The sequence below is a fragment of the Panthera uncia genome, chromosome B4 (genome assembly GCF_023721935.1).
Source record: "Panthera uncia isolate 11264 chromosome B4, Puncia_PCG_1.0, whole genome shotgun sequence".
NCBI lineage: Eukaryota > Metazoa > Chordata > Mammalia > Carnivora > Felidae > Panthera > Panthera uncia.
The window spans coordinates 134377752-134399019 of record NC_064809.1 but is presented as its reverse complement, the minus strand read 5'-3'; the positions used below and the strand labels follow the sequence as shown (position 1 = coordinate 134399019).

The 21268-nt window shown below is 58.3% G+C and overlaps 1 protein-coding gene across 2 annotated transcripts in view; it reads right to left on the bottom strand.

Annotated features, from left to right (window-relative positions):
* FBLN1 (fibulin 1) overlaps positions 1–21268 on the bottom strand; it is an 84989-nt gene that overhangs the window by 34799 nt on the left and 28922 nt on the right. For both annotated transcript variants that reach the window (XM_049626503.1, XM_049626504.1), the window contains exons 6-14: positions 20112–20213; positions 19163–19300; positions 17846–17983; positions 13622–13765; positions 12703–12831; positions 11897–12022; positions 8932–9051; positions 7909–8040; positions 6075–6198 (exon numbers count right to left, since the gene is read on the bottom strand). In XM_049626503.1, the coding sequence (XP_049482460.1) occupies positions 6075–6198; positions 7909–8040; positions 8932–9051; positions 11897–12022; positions 12703–12831; positions 13622–13765; positions 17846–17983; positions 19163–19300; positions 20112–20213 (1153 nt within the window). The remainder of the gene's footprint in view (positions 1–6074; positions 6199–7908; positions 8041–8931; positions 9052–11896; positions 12023–12702; positions 12832–13621; positions 13766–17845; positions 17984–19162; positions 19301–20111; positions 20214–21268) is intronic.

Sequence of the window (21268 nt, the reverse complement as noted above, 5' to 3'; positions counted from 1 at the left end):
AACTTCCTATGACATTTTCTGACTTCCTGTGACAGGACGGTGATAGTCCCTAACTTCCTGTGACAGGATGGAAAGAGGTTCTAACTTCCTGTGACAGGATGGAAAGAGGTTCTAAGTTCCTGTGACAGAACGGGGAGAGCGCCCCACTTCCTATGACAGAACGGTGATAGTTCCTAACTTCCTGTGGCCGGATGGAAAGAGGTTCTAAGTTGCTGTTACACGTTCTAATTTCCAATGGCAGGATGGTGACAGCTCCAAACTTCCAAGACAGGATGGAATGCAGTTCTGACTTCCTGTGACAGAATGGTGATAGCTCCTAACTTCCAGCGACAGGATGGAAAGAGGTCCTAACTTCCTGTTATAGGTTCTGACTTCCTGTGACAGGATGGTGATAGCTCCTAACTTCCAGCGACAGGATGGAAAGAGGTCCTAACTTCCTGTTATAGGTTCTGACTTCCTGTGACAGGATGGTGAGCTCCTAATTTCTGAGGCAGAATGGAAAGAGGTCTAACTTCTGTTATAGGTTCTAACTTCCTGTGACAGGACGGTGACAGCTCCTAACTTCCCATAACAGGATGGAAAGAAGTTTTGACTTCCAGTGACAGAATGGTGAGAGCTCCTAACTTCCTGTGACAGCATGTTGATAGTTTCTCACTTCCTGCGACAGGATGGAAAGAAGTTCCGACTTCCTGTGACAGGATGCTGAGAGCTCGTAATTCCTGAGACAGAATGGAAAGGGGTTCTGACTTCCTGTGATAGGTTGGTGATGGCTCCTGATTCCTGTGATAGGGTGAGAGAGAGGTCCTAACTTCCCGTGACAGGATGGAAAGAGATTCTGACCTCCTGCTACAGGCTCCGACTTTCTGTGACAGGCTGGTGAGAGCTCCTCACTTCCCCTGATGGAGACGGAGACAGGTTCTAACTTCCTGTGAGAGGCTGGGGACGGGGACGATCTCCGGCCTCCCGAACACCAGGCCATCGCACTCTGATGGCAGCCGCCTTTGGAAGTGGAGCCCGAGTGCAGAGCCCCATGGGACCGGCAGAGCATGCCCCAGGAAGTTCTGCCACGTTGACCGTGTTCGGATTCTCTGGCCAGGAGCAAGTACCGTCCTAGCCTTCCATCTCGTCTCCCTCTCAGCCCTTTAAGTTTCTGTGCCTTGTGTTGGGTTACTTGGACTTATTTTACGTTTGGCGTTTATTGTGAGTGGGGTCTCTTTTTTCCATCCGATTTCCGGCTCTTTATCGGGATGAGGGGAATCATCTCATTTATTTGGCCGTTTACCATTCTGAGCAGGCTTCGCTAGGCCAGCCCCGGGAGCGAGCTCCAGGGTACTCCCTGGGGATGATCCTCCACGGTAGGTGAGGATCAGGAGCACTGCGGGGGAGTCATGCATGGGAGGGGCCCGGAGGCAGAGGGGACAGGTAGGAGAGAAGGAAAGCAGAAGAAAGGTGCTGCTGAGGGGCGGCCTGCCCCCCGAGACACCTAGCTCCAGGCCAAACGATAAGGTTCCGGGGGGTTCGGGAGACCCTGCGGGAAGGTGCCTGGCCTCGTGCCGGGTGAATCAGGGTTTCTCCTTCCATTAGCTCATCTCGTCGTCCCACACTGTTCTCCTGCTCTACTGACGGGAAGATCAAAGCTCAGTGAGGACACGTAACTCGTCTGTGACGCCACAGTCTGTATTAAGTGGCAGAAACAAAGTTGGCCTGTCTCACTTCAAAGCCTTCATCCACACGCGCGCATACACACACACACACACGCACACGCGCACACACGCACACACGCACCAGCTGCTTCAGGAAAGGCCTGGTGGTCTGGCCAGCAGGTGGCGCTAGAGTCGCCTTCATGTGACTTAAGCTTGTCCCACTTCTGTGTGGCCTGTACCCTGTCCAAGGACGGGGTTTTGATTTGTCAGACGGACGCATTGACCCAGCACGTGTGGCCAGAGGGAACGTGACGTGTGCATGACGTTCGAGCTCCCGCAGCCACCACACCGGAGAACTGGACGCTCCCTCCTCCATGGTCCCCACACCCCCACCACGAACCCCGAAGAGGCATTAACCGCAGAGCCGCAGGCATTTCTCACACGAGGCATTTCTCGGCCTGGCTCTGGGTGGACCATCCACTTCCCAAGGGCCGGGCGACGGCTCTCCGGCTTCATCTCCAGGACCCGGCGTGAACTTGACACATGCTACGCACTCCAGCAAACGTGCACAAACACGTACGGCCCCGATCTTCCCGGTCAGCTCCAACTTCAACGCTCCTGTCCTGCTCTACCCTGAGCTTATGGAAACATCACAGAAACCTCAACTACCGCGTCCGGCAAACTGCCCGCCACCCTGGGCACCCACACAAAAGTCTTTGTTAGCCAGCACGTCTGGAGGGCTGCCGTCGCACAGAGGAGGGCCAGGTCCCTGGGACCACACGCCTTGGTTTCCATCTCGTCATGTACAAGAGAACAACGTGCCCCAATTTTTCAGTTCACCAGAGCTGTGCCAACCGAGGCTTAGAAGCCTTCCTCTGGCTTCTAAGACCGCACGTCTCAGGGGTCCGTCCTGCTGAGGGGATAAAGAGGATGTTTTCAGTCCCATCCCAGGCTCTGGAACGCTTTGACATTCCTCCTGTGGGTAGGAGGGAATCGTGTGGTCAGGATCTTAACAGCCTGGCCGATCCATGAGGCCCAGCCCTGTGGTTTGTGGCCCAGCCTGCTGGGTCATGCTCCAGTTACCGCCCCTTGGCCGCCAGGGACACTGCCCAGAAGGAGACTGTGTGGACAGAAAGAGAAGGCTGAGGCCCAGAGAGAGACAGAGAGACAGAGAGAGGGCACACACCTTAAATCTTCCCTATCAAGACTCCCTAAATGTTAACTACAGAAATGCCGGCTAGTGGGTCTTTCCTGATACGGCTCTTTTAAGTTTTATAAATTGCTTTCTGAAGGTCAGATAATAAATTCTTTAAGAGGATTTTGGAGGATGAGGAAAAGAAGCTACAAAGCAAGAAAACTCCAGCCTGAGGCGTTAACAGTGCCGAGAAGACGGGCCACTCCTTGCTTGGAGCTCCGGCCTGTATCCTGCCTGGGTCTGTCTACCATTTGTCAGAGGCTTGTCACTATGCTGACACTAAGCTACGAGCCCCCGTGGTCCTACGGTAACTCCTCTCTCTAGGAGGGGACAACCAGGATACAAGCCTCCAATGGCCACTCAACTTGGGGTTCCAGCCCCAACCCCCCTTCCTACACTGGGCTCCCGGCTGGCCCGTGATTCCCCACAGGGACCAGCAAAGGAGAAAACTGCAACCAGATGGAGTCCTGTGTGTAGCACGATGGCCCCAACCACACAGCCCCTCAGACGCCCGTGTCTCGTCTCCCGTCGGAGGGCCGGGAGCTCAACCAGTCACACGGGCGGCAAGCAGCAGGCGGGGAACAGCAGAGGTGCCCCGTGGAACCTCTGTGGCTAAGCTGAAGTGCCCCGAGGGAGAGAAACGGGATGGCCGGTCATCACCGTCCTCACTCCCTACCACTCTTGTCCCAGCACTGGGCTGGCTGCCTGGAGCTCGTTACCACTAATCCCTGCTAATCCCCAAGGCCTTGCCAAGCAGGTGTTGCAGACACAGAAAGGGCCCCTGGGTGGCCAAGAGACTGACCTGAGGCCACAGCCCCAAGGAACAGGAGAGCGAGTCTGGAAGTCTGGAATCCCGGCCCTGGCTCTTCCCCTTTCCACACAGCCCTTTCAGGCCCTGCCCTGGACACCAGGGGGCACCCCCCTAAAAACTGGCAGTAAGATAGACCTTTGGGGCGCCTACCCACTCCCCCATGGGGGCTGAACCCAGCGTGAGCTTTATGAGGGGGCCCTGCTCCGCCATCAAGGCTCACCGCGCAGGAACCCGGCAGGGTGGCCTCGCCGCCCGCTTCACAGCTGAGGGTATAGAGGCTCCAAGGAGCCCCAGCGACCCGGAATGGAGTAACTCCAAGCTGGCATCTTTCTGGAATGCCACAGCTTCCCCAAGAAGCTGGAGAACTCAGTCCTGGAGGGCTTGGCCTGGCCACTACCCCCGGTTTCTTTCTCCTCCCCCTCTGTGCCCGCCGCTGCGGGGGGCGGGCCGCTGGCGAGCAGGCATGGGTGTTAATCTGGGCCGTCCTGCCCGGAGGGGCAGCTTGGAGCCCCATCTTCCCTCTCTTGCTTGTACTGTGGGTGGGGCCCTGCTCCCTCTTCCTACTCACAGAAAACGACAAGCCCCCTCTTTATCAGCCCCCGGTACATGCTGATGAAGCCGTGGGATGGGACGGACCGAGCCCTGAAGCATCAACCCCCACGGTGAGCAGAATGCCAGCCCAGGCTCCCCACTGAGCACCCCATTTCACGGCCGGACGCCCTTCGATCCCCTGTCCCCAGCCCTGCTCCAGTCCTGCCCGCCACTCCCTCCCTCTGTGCCTCACTCAGTTTCCCCCTCCCCATTCATTCCACCAACGCCTACTCCAGGCGCTCTGCACCCAAGCCACATGGGGACTCTGCTGCACTCTGTGGCCACTGCTGCTCTGGAATGTGCTCTTAGTAGGCACGGTGCTGGGCACGGGGGCCTTTGTGGGCCCACCGTCTGCCCCGGTGCCTGCACACAGTATGCCCGCGGTCCCCAAACAAGTAAATGACTTTCTCCAGCACCGAGGCGTGGCCAAGGCTTCCACAGCAAATGCCAACACGCGGGAAGGGGCCGGGTCTGCTGATTTCGGTCACAACCTCAGCTCACGGCGCCCACCTGTCCACCCTTGGGCTCGCAGGGAAGCACGCAGACCCCCAGAGGGAAGCTGCCTCCGGTCTGGGCTTCGTGGCTGCCTGTGTTAGAATTCCATGCCCAGCGCCAGCCAGTCTTCCAGAGTCCTCGAGCCCAGACACAGACAAAGAACTGGGGGAGCAGGAACTTAATACCACAAATAGCAGCCCAGGCTCAAATTGAGGAAACGGAACTTTCTTAGGGGTCCGAGGTACGCCCTCGCTGCCCTCCGGGGCTCAGTTCTGGGGTGCCTCTTCCCTGACCGGGGCACAGGGAGGACACGAGCTATCGGGTCTCCAGGCGGACGAACATACGTGGGCTGGGGGAACAGAGCAAGCCCGCGGAGGTGGCGAGGCCGGAGGACGAGCACCTGGGAAGAGCCCAGAGTGCCGCTGGGGAGACGGAGGTCTGAGCACCTGGCATTCAGCAAGCCGGAGGCCAGGCCAGAACCGCAAGCCAGGGCAGCTGCCCTTTGGGCTTGAGCGAGTGGACACTGGGGCCGGGTGCACCAACCAAGGAGGCCCTGACCCTCCAGCGGGAGGAGCAGGCTCACGGTCAAAAGGCCGAGTTGCGGTCAGCCTAGCTGTGCACTGGCTTCGAGCGTTTCCGGGGGTTGGAAGGAGGGGTCACGCACCCGTGCTCCCGAATCTGGCCCCACTAGAGAGCTCCTCCTGAAATTACTGACAGTGGCATGAAACGAACCTCGCTGAATAAAATTAGGGGTAGGGTGGTGTGCAGTGAGACCGGAGGTCCTCCCTACGCCCTGAGGAAGGGGGTTTCTGGACATCCCAGCAGACACCCTAGTGGCCTGGGAAGGAGGGAGCTTCCAATAACATAGGAACATACAGCCTCAAGTTTGGGACACAGAAAATTCCATGCCGTTCCCACACAGTCACCGGGCCGAATGGAATCTGGCTTTCAGGAGGGGGGTCGCCTAATGACGATGCCCCAGCAACCACATCAGCTCACCCGGAAGCATCACTACCTTCGTCTGGGCCAGAGTATGTTCTGACCTCTGCATCTCGCAGATGACGAAGCTGAGGCCCAGCGAGCTGCCTCGGGCCAAGGTCTCAGGCCTGGTGTTTCTGCCTCGCACAGGCTCCCTGAGGCCAGGTCGGCCCTCCTTGAAGTCACTACCTAGGCTCTAGGCAACCAGCCTCCCGGCGTTTAGGGGCTTGAGAATCGGGGTCCTCAAGTTTCCCAGGGCCCCGGTGGGAGGGCACAGTTCATGAGCCGCCCACCCAGGCCGGGAGCCAGGCCCCCAGGAAGGCCGACGCAGACAGACAATGGCGGGGCCCGAGGGACTTACGTGTCTGCGGAGCGGCGGTAGTTCTTGGGGCACTCGAAGGCCAGGCAGCGGAAGCCGCCCTGGATGTTGAAGCAGGTCTCGTTGATGGAGCAGTTGTGGATGCCGGTCACACACTCATCGATGTCTGTGAGAGACCCCAAGGCAGCCCGGTGAAGGCTGAGGCCGCCCGAGCCGACCCCATCCACAGATGGTGGCGCTGGGGCCTGAGGGGGGAGATGGGGCCGCCCTTGACCTCCCCTGGCTGCTCCCCTGCTCCCCTCCCTCCCCTGCTCTCTGTGGCAGTGCCCTTGCCAGCTTTTTTTACTTATAGGATAATCGGTATTTATGGAGGTTTTACTCATCGTTCACAGCTCTGGGATGAGCTTCGGAGAGTTCCGTTCTCCCGACAGCTCACTGGGCAAGAACTGTTATTATCCTCAGCGTAGGCAGGAGCTCACACAGGCTCCGGGGCTCACCCAAGGCCACACATTTTGCACGCGGCAGAGTTGAGCTTTGAACCCACACGGGCCAGAGCCAAGGTTCTGAGCAGCCAGCACCTGTCCGAGGCTCCTGAGGGTCAGTACCCTCACCTCACGGGGGGCCCGTGACATGCCAGAAGGAAATGGCAGAAGCTAGCGGCTGCGTGTGACGGATGAGGACACCAAGGCTTCAAGGAGTTCTACGTTGTGCCCAGGGCCCGGGGTCGGTGAGGCCTGGGGCACTGTCCTGAGAGGTCCCCGGACACGGGGAGCTGTCCTCTTTCCCACAGGTCTCAGAAGCAGCAGAATGGTGGGGTCTGGCGAGCCTGAGAGGCGTCTGTGAGAGGTGCCAAACGCCTGATCTCGGCGGTAAAAACAACACTCCTAATCTCAAAGGCCGAGGCTCAGGAATGTGTTTTGCTGTGTCTGGCAGGACCCCAGGTTGCGGCAAGGGAGGCCGGCCAGGAGCGGGAAAGTCATCTGCTCCGCCAGAGAGGCGAAAACAAAGTGACTTCCACCCAGAGCTGCGGACGCGCTGAGTGGGTGCCTCCCAGGAAAGGCCACCGCTCCTGCCCGCCTTTGATCAAAGTCCTTCCTCACGACCAGAAATCACGTGTGCAGAACCCGGGGCCTCTGAGCCTCTGGGTCGACAGTCTTGTGTGGGGGCTCATGAGGAAGGGGCCAGACAGACCCGACCTCTGTGGCTCAGCTTCTTGGGGCCGTCCCTCGATCCACTCGGGGATTGTTCGTTCACAAATATCTACTCGGCACCCCTCTCTCGGTCACCAAATGGCTTAGTTATGGGGCTCACGGTGACTCCTACGGTGTTCTTAGATATGGGAGCTGAGTGCAGATGGGGGCCATCGGCCCCCCTCATTTAGTCCACGCGGGAGCTGACCCCTGGCCCCAGCGGGACCCTCACGAATACAGAGACCTCGGGGCTGTCCCACTGCGGACCACGCCCGCCCTCAGCAGGGCAGTCATCGGCACCTTGGGACAGAGGCCTCCCCCACCTGCTCACTGCTCTGCCCGTAACTCTCGGCAGGGCCTGGCTTACGTCAAGGGCTTGTCGAGTCGGTGGATGAAAGGCTGACCGAGTAGTCCCCCTGCTGTGGGATGGTCCCCCTTCCTAAAGGCTGTCAGCCCCTGTTCTGGCCCCCTCGGAGCTGCTGAGGGCAGGGTGGGAGGGTCAGAACCCCCCGAAGACAGGCGTGCCAGGGGTGAGAGACCAGGGTGCGTGTGGACCCCGAGACACTCCGTGGATGCAGAGGCCCCCCCTCCCCTTCCCAGATGCACCCCCCCCCCAGTGGGTCAGGGAGGCTGCCTGGCCTCAGCTCCCCGGCACCACAGAGCCCCAGGCCGTCCCCAGCGCTCACCTTGGCAGTTGCGGCCGTTGGGGGCCAGCCTGTATCCGGACGGAGGGCAGGTGCACTGGAAGCTTCCAGGGATGTTGATGCAGCGATAGGAGCAGATGTGGCCCCCGGTGGGCAGGGCGCACTCGTCAATGTCTGTGACGGCAAAGCCCGCCCTCAGCATCCCGTGGCCGAGCTCCATTCCCAACAGTGGGCCAGGAAGGGGCCTGGGAGGACGGCCACGTGGGGCCATATGGACACCGGAAGCCGCAAAGTACTGGGGTGGAGCTCAGGAACCGTTACATCAGAGGGGAAAGTGAAGCCCAGAGAGGGAAGAGCTTAGCCCAGCGTCACACAGCAAGTCCATGGTATAAAGTACGTACACGTGGGGGAAGGAGGCAGTACGGGGGCCAAGTGGAGGGGGAAAGGCCAAGGGTTTCAGAACAGTACGTAGCACAGATGGCCTGTGGGCTGCAGGCACGCCCTGACGCTGACGCCCTGACGCTAACGGTTATCCACGTGCTAATAAGAAACACGCCTTCCCTGGAAACGGTAGGAATCCCAACAGCACCTTTCAGCACCTACGGTGCGCCAGGCACTGTACTAAGGGCTTCTGGGTCGTCTTCAACCCTCTGACAGCCCGGTGGGGCTGGGGTCGGCCCTCAGGCTGCAGGTGATTGATGGATGGTCCCCCACCAGGGAGGGGCAGAGCTGCGAATCGGGCATGCGGTGGGGGGGTGGGGGGGGCCCTGAGGCCCCTCCTCGCCCCAGGGTCGCACACCGCCAAGCCTTGGCACCTGCAGTCCCCGCCACGTGTGGTCCAAGGCCCCCACACGACGTGGCGCTCACCAGCTACGCATTTCGGAAAGAAAAATCCGGGGAGTGGGTGTGCTGCTTTCTAAACCTCACTCTCGAGGACTCATTTGTATCCAAACAAGCCTCAGCTGCAGGGAGAAAAAAACCTACACCGGCCGCCAGCCTGCAAGGGCGTTCGGGAGAAAGGGGCGGGGGTGCTCTCCCCTCAGCCGGGCGGGGCGCCCCCCTCACCTTCGCAGGTGACCCCGTCCACATCGCTGAGCTGGTGGCCTCGCCGACAGTAACACTGGTAGGAGCCGTACACGTTGGCGCATTCCTGGCTGCAGGGACTGCTGTTACACTCGTTCACGTCTGAAAGAGAGAGGGTCCCCGGAGGTCACCCCGCTCGGAGCCACCCTGAACACCCCCGGTCCCCCTCAAGGGAACGCATATGGAGGGCCTGAAGTCCCGCCGTCTGCCGCCTGGGGTCGCCCCGAGGGACAGGGGCTCCCATTCCATCCCCCCCCCACCCCACTCCCCAGGCTGATGGATCCGGAATCTCTCATCAGGACGACACAAAGTCTCCGGTCTCGGCTCCGTCCGGTGGGTCTCGCCTCAGGCTCCCAGGGTCAGTTCTAGTCCTCAACTGGAGACGTGATCACAGCCCTCCCCAGTTCACCTCCAAGACAATGCCCTCTGCAGAGATGCAGGCCCGAGTGAACCGTTGATGTGCCCACATCCCGGATACCCCAGTGCGTAAAGCTCACCACCAGCCCACTCAGCGACTCTGAGCTCCCGCTCGTCTGTTCCCTTCGCTGAGAGCAGGGATCAGCGCAATTCTGGCCCACCACTTGCTTTTGTAAAGGAAGTTCTATTGGCACACAGCCACGCTCACTCATTTACCCTGGCGTATGGCCGCCTTTGCCCTGCAAAGAAGTGGGTACCCGCAACATAGATTGTGGCGGGCAGAGCCTAAAATATTTACTATGCGGCTTTTAGGAAAAGATTTGTGCCAACCTCTGGCCTAGAAGTCCCTTCTCACATTTATTTACCGCTAATTCCTAGCAGGGCAGACGGGGTGAGCAGCTAAGAATGTCCATTAGCCTCTCGGCCCGTGTTTCGTCCCTGCAGCACCCCCAACACCCTGCCTGGCCGTCCCTGCTGCCCAGTGTGGTTTCTCATCAAGTCCTAGAGACACTCCTCGAAGGCAGGAACCACGTTCTTGCTACGCACCTTATCGGGGTTGCTTTACAAATGCGTAGCGGAAGGATAGGGCAAAGCTGGCCATGCCCCGGTTTTGTGTCCCCAATGTTGCTACTCACGTAGACGTGACTACCTCCTTTCCAGTCACTGGGGACTGATGAAGAACAGCGTAAGCCATGAGTGCTAACAGCAGTGACACCCACGGTCCCCATAGCTGGCACTTGGTCTCACACAGGACACTGGGATACGCTCTCCACGTGCATCATCCTCAGGACCCCCGGTAAGGTGGGTCCTGCTCCCCCAACTTTTGCAGATGAGGACAATGGGGCCCAGAAGTGCCGAGTTACTTCTTCAAGGCCATAACATGGTCAAGCTGGGATTTGAACCCAAGCTCGAGGGACCCCTGTGCATCAATCTTTTTTTCCTTGCCAAAACACGTGCATTGAGTCTGGTTCCTGGGGACAGGTCCTAGAATCTCGGGGGGACCCGAGGGCCCAGGATCCCGTCACACCGTCCACCCTCCAGTTGGAGACCTGTGCGTACTGGGTGCGTCTGGGCATATGTGACTTTTGTGATCGTCCTGCCGAGCGTCCAGAAGCTGTACCCAGGCTCTGCGCTGCACAGAACAGGGCTTGCCGGGCGACGGGAGGGGAGCGCCGAGGGCTGTAAGAGCTCTGGACTTTGCTGATCTCAGAACCTAGTCCTCAGAGAAGATGTGACGTCTGCTGAGCGCCTACGGTGTGCCAGGCCCTGTGCTGAACACACTTCACGCCATCTCGGTCCAGCCCCAGAGGAGGTGGATGTTATCTGCGAACCGACAGGCTCAGCACTAACAACTCCCTCCAACCTCCACCCGGCAGACTAAGGGCCCTGACCACACTTTAGCATGGCTTCTACCGGCCCAAGACGGGGTGCCCAGGATGACGACCCCAGACCCTTAAAGTGCCTGCCTGAGAAAGCTCAGAGCAGCCCAAAGAAGATACTCGGTCGTGACCTCCCTTTTTTCTTAGAAGTGTTGACTTTAGCAAACTTGCAAATGTCAATCCTTGCTCTGTCCCTTTGAGATGTACCCCCTACAACCCAGGACCTGCAAACCACGCCTTGGAAGTGCGATCACTGGGAAGGGCAGGTCCCCGCCCCCCACCTCCGCCCCTGCCCTCCCAGTCTCTGTGGGAGGGCAGGAGCCAGTTAGCAGGTGCAGCCAGCCTAAACATGCTGATTCCCCACTTAACGTCCTGCTTTAGCACACCCCAGCATTTAAAAAACCTTCTGCCCTTTGCGACACTTGGGTGGCTCAGTCAGTTTAAGCGTCCAGCGTCGGCTCAGGTCATAATCTCACGGTTTGTGGTTTCGAGCCCCACATCGGGCTCTGTGCTGACAGCTCGGAGCCTGGAGCCCGCTTCGGATTCTGTATGTGTGTGTCTCTCTCTCTCTCTCTGCCCCTTCCCCCAGCTCACACTCTGTGTCTCTCTCTCTCAAAAATAAATAAAACATTTTTAAAAAAATTTTTAATAAAGAAAAATTTAAAAAGCCTCCTGCCTCTGCTTTTCCCAAACTGAGATCGTTTTACACCCAAGCCCCTCTCCGCGGATGCAACAGTCTGGGTAAACTCGGTCTTACCGGTTTCCTCGAAAATCTGACCTACCAAGCCCTGTCTCCCGGTAGGACACTGAGGCAGGCGAGGCCAGCCACCCCCGGAGGTCGCGTGAACACAGGGTGGGTGGGACGCCTCCCCATCCCGCACTCTTAGCCACGTCCCTTGTTCCTAAACCGGCTTATCCGTTCCCCACGTGCGTGGCCCTGGGCAGATGCCACTGGGCGCTCCGGGGCCCAGGAGGCCCAGGCATCTCTGACACGTCACCTGTCACAGGCGTTTCCCCCACTGATGCCTCACTTAATCCGCGCTTGGGAAACAAACTCGGGTCTGTCCCAACGGACGGCGTCTGCGGGCGGAGCCGCGGCTTCTCCGGGAGAAGGGAGTCGATCAGCCTGCGCGGCGCCCGGGCCGCCTCACCTTCACACGAGCGGCCGTCGGCAGAGAGCCGGAAGCCCACGGAGCAGCTGCAGTAGTAGGAGCCCGGCGTGTTCTCACACTTGTGGCCGCACAGGCGCCCGGGATAGCGCCGACACTCGTTGATGTCTGAAATAGAGCAGGTGGGCCCCCTCAGTGCCACCCAAGCCTCTGCTGGCGACCCCACCTCCCGCAGCCTCTCTGCTCAGATGAGAGGCGCAAAGTGACTCGTCCCACGAGTCAAACCCACGGCACGAGTGGGCGAGGGAGCCGGGGCCACGCCCGCCCGTCTGCTCACCGGGCCAGTCGCGTGTCCCTTCCGTGACGCACACCTGAGGACGTGCCCACCCATCAGTTCCCCACCCCAGAGCCCTGAACGAGGGTCCACTGGGGTCTGACAAGGGGCCGGCCTCCCCCGAGCACCCTGGTCTGCGGATGGCAGGCGCTCGGCCGGCGGGGTCCGTCCCCGTTCCCGGCGCTGAGGCCACCGTGCCTCAGGCACGCAGCCCCGCAGCCCTGCACGAGGGCAGCGACTCTGGGAGAAAATCACTAATGCTCTCGGGCATTTGCGGAGTGGGCTGGTGTCTCATAGACCCTTGGAGGTCTTGAGTCAAGCAGAACACCCGTTCTGCGGGCGGGTGACACCCGGGAGTGCAGCACCAGGGCTGGGACCGGACGGGGGTCTCTTGACTCAGGGTCTCTTCTCGGGGACTGCTGCACTAGGGCTCTCCGAGGTGAGGCGTAGACTGTGGCCACGCCAGGGTGCCACCTGGCCGGGCCCCCCCTGGCCTTCAGGGATACCCACGTACCCACGCACGTCCTGCTGATGCCGTCGAAATAGTAACCGGCTTTGCACTCACAGCGGAAACTTCCAGGCGAGTTGACACACAGGTGCCCCGGCCCACAGGGCTCAGAGGGCGCCGCGCACTCATCCACATCTTGCAAAAGAGAAGGACACGTTGAAAAACGTTAAGCGGGGGCTTTTCCCAGAGATGGTCAGAAAGGAAGCCGGGAGAGCAGCAAACTAAACTGTACGTTGACAAAGCAGTATCATTGGCTCTTCGACACGATGTCCCAGAGCACCTGCTACGTGCTGGGCCCCATGCTGGAGACACAGCGGACCCAGATGCAGCCCCTACCCTCGGGGTCTCCTGCTCTGGCCAACCAGCAATGACCCTGGCTGAGGCGGAAAGGGCCCCGTGACCCGGGGAGACGTTAAGGAAGTATTCTGGGAGTCGTAGAGAGCTTCTCTCTGGCTGGCAGGGGTCTGGATCCAAAGGAATGTAGCAGCGGGTAGGCAGAGGGAGTAACGTAAGAGCAAAATACTACACAGAGAGGAAAGGGCAGGGCTTCTTTAGGGAGCTGCAAGGCCTGGTTCATCTGAATTATAAAGCTCGTGAAGGTGGGGCCACCTCAGGAGGACTCGGTTGTAAGCAGGGGCATCTGTCCTTGTCTGTCACCAACGGGGGCTGTGAGCAGGGAGGAATGAGAGCGCTTCCAGCTCGAGAGACCCTGGACAGACTGAAAGGGGTAAAACTGGGGGCAGTGGTGGGCTGGCAGGCTACTGCCATGGTCCAGGCAATAGATGACGAAGGTCTAAGCTTGGAAATGAGCAACGGGATGGATGGACAGGTTCACTTGGGGGATCTCCTCCTCCCCTTCCAGAGAAGGGAGGGGGGCGCCAGGCGCAGACAGAAAAGTTGATTGGTTCTCTTTTCCGATACCAACCGATACAGCGGGTTCCCTCCTCGTTTAGATGGTAGCCACGGCCACAATTGGGCACGTTCTTCTGGCACGTGTAGGAGCCCTCTGTGTTGATGCATGTCTGCCCAACAGGGCATGGGGCACTGATACTTAAACATTCATTGATATCTGCAGCAGGAAAGACGGAGACGGCGAGGTTAAACGTGGAGGGCTTCCCAAAACCCAACAGCTAGATCTCCGAAACCCCCCCCCCCCCACTTCCCTCCTTATTGCAAAACCACAAACAGAAGTACTACGATGCCCTCACCCTGGACCACGCGGCAGGCTTCCAGCCGGCTCCCAGGTTTTGCCACCACATGCCACCTGAAATACGACCTCCGTGGCATCTCCCTGCCCCTAAAGCTTCAAGCCCCCCATCCTTCCCTGCACCGAATCTGAAGCCGCGTGCCTGGCTCCCAGGTCTGCCCACGGTCATGTGGCTATGTCCCTTCTGAATCCTACAGGACTCGCAGTCCCCCACCATGGAGCTGGCAATTCAGGGGCCAACTCGTGTTCACTCGCTCCACACGGGGTGCGGGGCTAAGTGCCCTCGGCGCCAAAACTCTTGCCCCTGCGAGGCTCTGGGCTCCACCGATGATGGGCCCGGCCCGCCTGGCCTCGGCCTCACTCTGGCCAGCAGTCCCCGCGACCAGGCTTGAGCCCTTACACCACACTGATGGCTCCTGGACAGGCCGCTTGGGTCCCACCTCTGTGCCTTTATTCACACAGCCCCTGGCTGGGAAGTCACCTCCCCCGTCTGCCTGGGAAACACTTTCACAGCTTGCGTGTCACCTCCTGGAGGCCCCTTCCTGTCCGGCCCCCATCTGGGCTCCTGAGGCCCGAGCTGACTTGTGCCCAGCGGGGAGGGGCCGCTGGCTCCAAGTTCACCGCACTGTGGTCTCCCTCCTTGACTGCACGTGCCTGCGTGGGGCCTTCACCTCTGCCGGACACACGCCTGGCGCGTGCGAACCAGTGATCGGACAAGGAGGACCCTCCGTTCCCCCAGCTCGAATTTGGAGTAAAACCGCAGAGGCTAAACTTCTTACTAGGGGGAGACTTCTACAGGCAGCTAGGTTTTTAAGCACCGCCTTGTTCAGACACTTGCAAAGCACCCAGGGGACAGAGAGAAGGGAGTTATGGTAGAAGGCCCCTGAGCCAAAGTCAAAAAGAGGGATCAGCTGTATTTCTCCCCTCCCGGCCAAGCCCCACGCTCCTTGAACCGTCAGGGGCCAGGACAGTCAGGGGTAGGACCCGGGGCCGCCCCTGGAGTCAGCCTTCACACAGCAGCGCAGCACTTAACAGTTTACAAAAGCTAGCCGGCTCTAGAAGCAGGGTGTCCTGCCTCCCAGCCCAAAAATCGGGGTTGACAGGCTACAGTCCGCCAGTCAAATCCAGCTCACTGCCTGTTTTTGTCAATAAAGCTTTATTGGAACACCCGAGCTACAACACAGACCCTATAGCACACGAAGCTGGTACTTACTAGGCAGCCCTTTACAGAAAAAAATTTGTCCCCTGCCCCGTACCAAGAACAAATGCAGCGTCTAGCAACGATATCGCTGCCTCCCCCGGAGGTTTTGTGCTCGCCAAGGATATCTACGGTTCCCAAACTGTGTTCCGTGGAACACGAGTACCCCTTGAGATATGGTGTGCTCCCCAGGCAGGGGAGTCCCCCCACCTGTGAGCACCACAAAGTAAGGAAGGACCAGGCAATCAATGCATGAATGGGACACCGGGAAAAATAAAGAACAAATAAATAGAAAAGGTCCAAGCCGTTTGGGAACACGTCATACGACCTCTGTCTCTTACGGGCTCACACGGGAAAAGCCCGGACGATCCCGGCTGAAAAGCACCTCGCTAACTTTAACCCAATGACAACGGGACCCTTGATTGCCCCGATGGAACACCTCGGAACACCCCAAGATGCCGTGCGCGGGAAGCCCTGCTCTGGCCCATTCTGTCATCCTCACTGAAGCCGAAAGGTAGACGGTGAGAACCCTGACAGGGAATCAGAGGAAGCAGGAAAAAGAAAACCAACAAAGATAGGATCGTCTCGGGGCGCCTGGGGGGCTCCGTTGGCAAAGCGTCCACTCTTGATTTCAGTTCAGGTCATGATCTCACGGGTTGTGGGATCGAGCCCCGCAGTGGGCTCTGTGCTAACAGTGTGGCATCGACTTGGGATTCCCTCTCTCTCTGCCTCCCCCCCCCCCTCCCCCCCCCCCCACTTCCCCCCCCCTCTGTCTCGCACTCTCTCTGCCTCCCTCTATCCCCACACTCACTCTCTCAAACTGAATAAAGTAAAAAATATATATTAAAGAAAAAACGTTTTAAAGAAAGGATCCTGAGTTTCTTTAGGAGCACTAAAGAGCACTGTGGGCACGAGAAGGGGCACCTGCCCGAGCCCGAGTTGCGGGACGCCTCGTGGCTGCTCTGCACACCCTCCAAACACCCAGGGACTGGCGGGTGGGGCTCCTTCGGGGCTTTGCTCTGCTCACCCAGGCTCTCCCTGCATCTAGGGAAGGATGCAGAGGGGACTGTCCCCACCCCTACTCTCACACCTTGTCCCCTACACACTTTGCACCCCGTAGAGGGGCAACGGGGCTACACAGACTCGCAAATGCTTCTTCTGTGTGGAAATCGGGGCTGATTTTGTCATGAGTCAGGGTTTCCACCCCAAACAGATGCCAGCCTCCTCTGCGGAGCCCCCTCCAAGCGCCCTGCAAGTCTGGGCAGGACCCTCCTCCCTGCTGGCCCTGGGAGAGCCGTCAGCCTCCTGCTCACAGGCCCCCTGTGCTGGGTGACGACAGCCCAGCTGGCAGGAGGCTGGCGGGGGGCCAACCCCAGCCAAGCTGAGGCCCCCACAGCTCCGACACCTCCCCATCCTCCCCGCACTGGATGACTGGGGAGCTTTAAAAGCAGAAGTCTGGGGTAGGGTTCCAAGGAGGCCTCTGTCCCAGGGGGTTACTGGTCTATTTGTCTTTAAATACTCTAGGATGGTTTAAAAAAAAAAAAAAAAAAAAAAAGGTGAGAGAGCTTTCTGTCCAAATTGCCATTTCAAATCAAAGATCAATACAGATTTATCTGAGAGAGGGCGAGGCAAACCTAAGACAGAAACCAGCTTCCAGAAGTGCCCTTTAAGGAGGGAAACGGGACAGCCTCAGTGAAGGAGGGTTCTAATTGGTGGTGTTTGCAGCTCTCCGGCAGGGGTGTGTGTGGGGGGGGGAGTGTTCCCGTCCTCAAAGGCAGGACCCAGAAGCTTCTGCTGGGCAGAGACCAAGGCCAGGCCGGCAGATCTGGACACAAATGCCAACAGCAAACACCGGCCGAGCCAAGTGGTTATAGCCTGGGTGACTCCGGGAGAAAGGGGTGTCACCTTATGTTTGCAGAGCTCGTGACTCGTCCCTCAGCTCCCTGCCCCCGCCCCACGCTGCTTCTCCATCCCGAGAGTGTGACCATTCACACGGGATTTCCTTTAATTCCACAGCAGTCTTGCTCTGACGTCAGGCAATACAGTAGATTTGTTTTGCGGTGAAATGTATGCAACATAAAGTTTGCCATTTTAACGATTTTTAAGCGTATAGACAGGTGGCATTAAATACGTTCACACGGCCGTGCAGCCATCACCGCCTTCCATCCACACAACTTTTTAATTTGCCCCAACTGAAACTCTGCGGGGTAAACACTAACTCCCCACATTCCCGCCCCAGGCCCCCGGCACCCTCATTCTCCCTTCCATCTCGATGAAATCCACGGATACAAAGTATTCTCTACAACAAACCTTTAACATACAAGGCATTTCCCAATCATCTTGTTCCATCCTTGCCTCAAGCTGCCAAACCAGGTAGTAGGATTATTCCCATTTTATAGAGGACGAAATTCAGAGTCGAAGGAGGGACATAAACCACCTTAACGCATTCATTCTGTCGGTCAACTACAGCCCTGCGGCCCAACCCGGCCTGCACCTGTTTTTGCAAATCAAGTTTTATGGGGACACGGTACCGTGCGTTTGTTCACAAATCTGTGGCTGCTCCCTAGCTTCGTCCACGGAGCCGAGTCTTTGCAACAGAGACCGTATGGCTCACATACTGGCTTCCCAGCCCTTCTGAGGATATGCTTGCCGAGCTCTGCTCGGCAGGCCCGGCGCGTTCTAGAGCTGTGGCTCGCCGCTCGAGCGCTCGCCCTGCCTGGGGGACCCTGGCGGCAACGTCTTACCAATACAGTTGCCTAGAGCATCTTGTATAAAGCCGCTCTTGCATTGTAGCTTGGGTCTGCAGCGGAAGGATCCCAGAGTATTCTGACAGATAAAATCGGGGAGGCAGTTATGAATACCACTCTCACACTCGTCAATATCTGGTACATCATAAAAAAAGGAAATTGTTAGCAAGAGTCCTGCTGGAAGCATCGTACAACATTCACAAAAATCACAAGAAAGTTTTTTTTCCTAACGCTCACTACTCAGACTACAACCCGAAACATTCCAGTCGAGAAGTCACATAAAAAAAAAAAGAGCCTTAGTTAGCCAAATAGTGCTCGCGTTGCTAAAGATTTAAAGTTCTTTTTTTTTTTTGTCCCCCCCCCCCCCCCCCAGGCTCTTATGAGGCAAACTTTCTGTTATATACTAAATAACCCAGGCATTTTCCTGGCAGTATGTGGGATTTTTTTTTTAACCTCTAGGCTAAGTGCATGTTTGGTTTAGACAATAAAGCAATGATCTTAGTGGCAATAAACACTGTCCCTACAAACTCATTCACTCTGACGTTGTCACAATATTCCAAATATGAACAGTGGTGATTGCCATGATCGGACACTTTGGCTGCCCTTCCTTTGAAGTTCGTGGCTGTCAAATGTTCAAAAGTGTATACTCAGCTGGCTGGGCCCCTGGGATCTCAGGGTCCAAACCGCCCAGCGAGGCTGCGAGGATGGGCTGAACAGAGCTTTGCCCAAAGGCCCTGCGACGTCAAGAGGGTGTGCCTGGCTTTTGAGTTACCCTCGTAACCCAACCAAAACTTTTATACAAGTGGTGTTTTTCGTTCTGAAGGGCTGGAAACCCTCAGAAGAGAACTATGTTCTCATAGATCCTCATCAAAGCCTTATCTGCCAAATAACATCTATGGCTTGGCGGGGAAAGGCCAGCAGCCAGAAATGTCGTGTTTTTAGGCAGCGGAAGAGAGTAAGCTTTGAACTTCAAGGAAGTCTGGAATCAGATGGAAGGCAGCTGTTGTACAGATTTTTTTTGTTTTTTTTTTTTTGTAGAAGGCACATGTGAGCACCTGAAGTTCATTCACTTCTCATCTTGCTTTGAAATGATCCTGCTCTGAGCCTTTTCAGAAGTCCAAACTCACCATTGTCATTAACTCAGCGTTAAGATAAGAAGGTAAATCTTTACTAACAACACAACCGGGTCGGTGCCCCGGGCAGTCACAGGTGGGGTCAGGGGGGCACACCCCCCTGGGAGTCCAGTGCTGCCTTTACTATCTTATTCTATCTATTCCTGGAGAGCTGAGGTGTGTAGACTGGAGAGTGTTATACCTTTGCAATCATTGTCCTCTGTGAGCTCATAGCCAGTCCCACAGCTGCTGTCTCTCTGGCAGCGGAAAGAGCCCACTGTATTGACACAGGACTCCCCAAGCCGGCAATTGTGGCTGCCCGTGATGCATTCGTTGATATCTAGGACAGACGGAGGCAACGAGGGAGTAACCAGCAAGAACAAAGGACCCCGGCGCTTCACCACAAGGAATGTACCGGAAGGCACCGTAAATGGGTTCCCAGCATCTCTCCAGTCCCCCCACCCACGTGTATTCGGGCTGTGCACCTGGAGGGGTCTCGGGCACTCACCACCCAATCAAAAGAATGGTTTCCTTCCCCGGCTAAGTTTCAGAGCGACTGCTCGTTTTTTGTTGTTTTTTTTTTTTTAATGTGTTCTTGATTTTCGAAAGAGAGAGAGAGAATGAGCAGGGGAGGGGCAGAGACAGAGTGGGAGACACAGAATCGGAGGCAGGCTCCAGGCTCCGAGCTGTCGGCACAGAGCCCGACGCGGGGCTCGAACTCACGAACCGCGAGATCGCGCTCTGAGCCGAAATCAGGTGCTCAACCGACTGAGCCACCCAGGCGCCCCCTACCGCTCGTTTTGAGAACGCACTAAGCAGTGTCAGGCCCTGCACTGGAGTCACATGACCCTTAGGACCCCTCTAAGAGGCTGTCACTGTCCTCTATCTCCCCCACCCCAAATGGGAGGGGAGAGAGAGGCTGAGGGATGTGCCCAGGGCCACTCGGATCCTGGATTCAGAGCCCGGTCAGACGCCAAACCCAGCCCCGTTTCCCAGCACGGTGTGTATATGCCCCGGGAGGAGAGCCGTGGCCGGGCGCCGTGGACTCCACCTGCCTATGAACGGGGCCCCGACGTGTGCAGAGCGTCAAGCAGAGACGGGGACAGAGGCCCCCCGCCGCCCTGCTGTGGCCGGAGCTCGGTGACGGTTACCTTCACAGGAGACGCTGTCGGGCAGCAGCTGGTAGCCCACGAAGCAGGAGCAGACGACCCCCTCCCCCGTGTCTCGGCACTGCTGTTTGCAGGGGCCGCCACCTGGAATCAGAGCAAATCAGGGCAACCGGGAGCCAAACACCCACCACAAGCCTCTGGCGTTTCCGGCTCCCTGTGGGCCAGGCAAACGCCCTCAGGGTGGACGACACACGGGACACAGGCTCCCCAGGTTGGAGCCCACCCTCTCCAGCGTGGCACCCCTCCCTTCCCGAGGGAGACCCCCGGGATCTGGCCCCTGCACGACCCCGGAACCTCCCCTCCAACCATACTTCCTGCAGGGCAGCTGACGGGTGCTCAGAGAGCCAATCTCACGGGGACAGACCTCTACCAGCTGGCTAAACGTTCTGTCACAGTTCTGGCCGCTCCCCAGGCCCTGCGAGCCCCCTGCCCGCTTCTCCAGCCTCTCCCTCTAGCCCCGGGCCCACCCCTCCCCGTGAGCCGCACGAGTCTGCGTGTCTCCAACACCGCGTGCCCAGTGTTACTTCCTTGGCCGGCCCCCCCCCCCCCCCCCCCCCCCCAGCCCCCCCCCCCACCCCCCCCCCCCGCCGGCCCCCCACACCCCCCAGAGAGCTTTCTGGGCTCTGTGCCCTCCCCACCCCACCCCCACCTCCCACCCCACCTCTGTGCGGCCTGTCACTGTACCCGGGCCACATCATTCTGTGATTTCACTGGCTCCCAATTAACGCCCCGACCACAGGGCAAGCTTCCTAATGAACCTCTGGAGCAGACTTGCCCGTCTAGACATGTGGAACGGTCCACGAAAGACAAATCTAGTTTTATCATGTGAAAAACAAACCTGCCAGGCCCTAGTCACTTTAAATTTGCAAATGATGCCGCCAATGGCACAGCTGGGGCTCCGGGACACAAGGCAAGTAACACTCGGCCCTCCCTCCGGTGGTGTTCACCCTTCACAGAGCCTGTGTTGGGGGGGGGGGGGGGCACTGTGCTGGGAGCTTTTAAGGACCCACACGGCCCCTTCCTGTGAGCTCACCCTGTCTCCCCCTGGCCCATCAGGCCCCAGCCCGCAGGGAAGGAGGAAGGGGGCCCAGGAGTGCAGGGACGTCAGAGCGACTTCAGCTGACTCAGCCCAAGCGCTC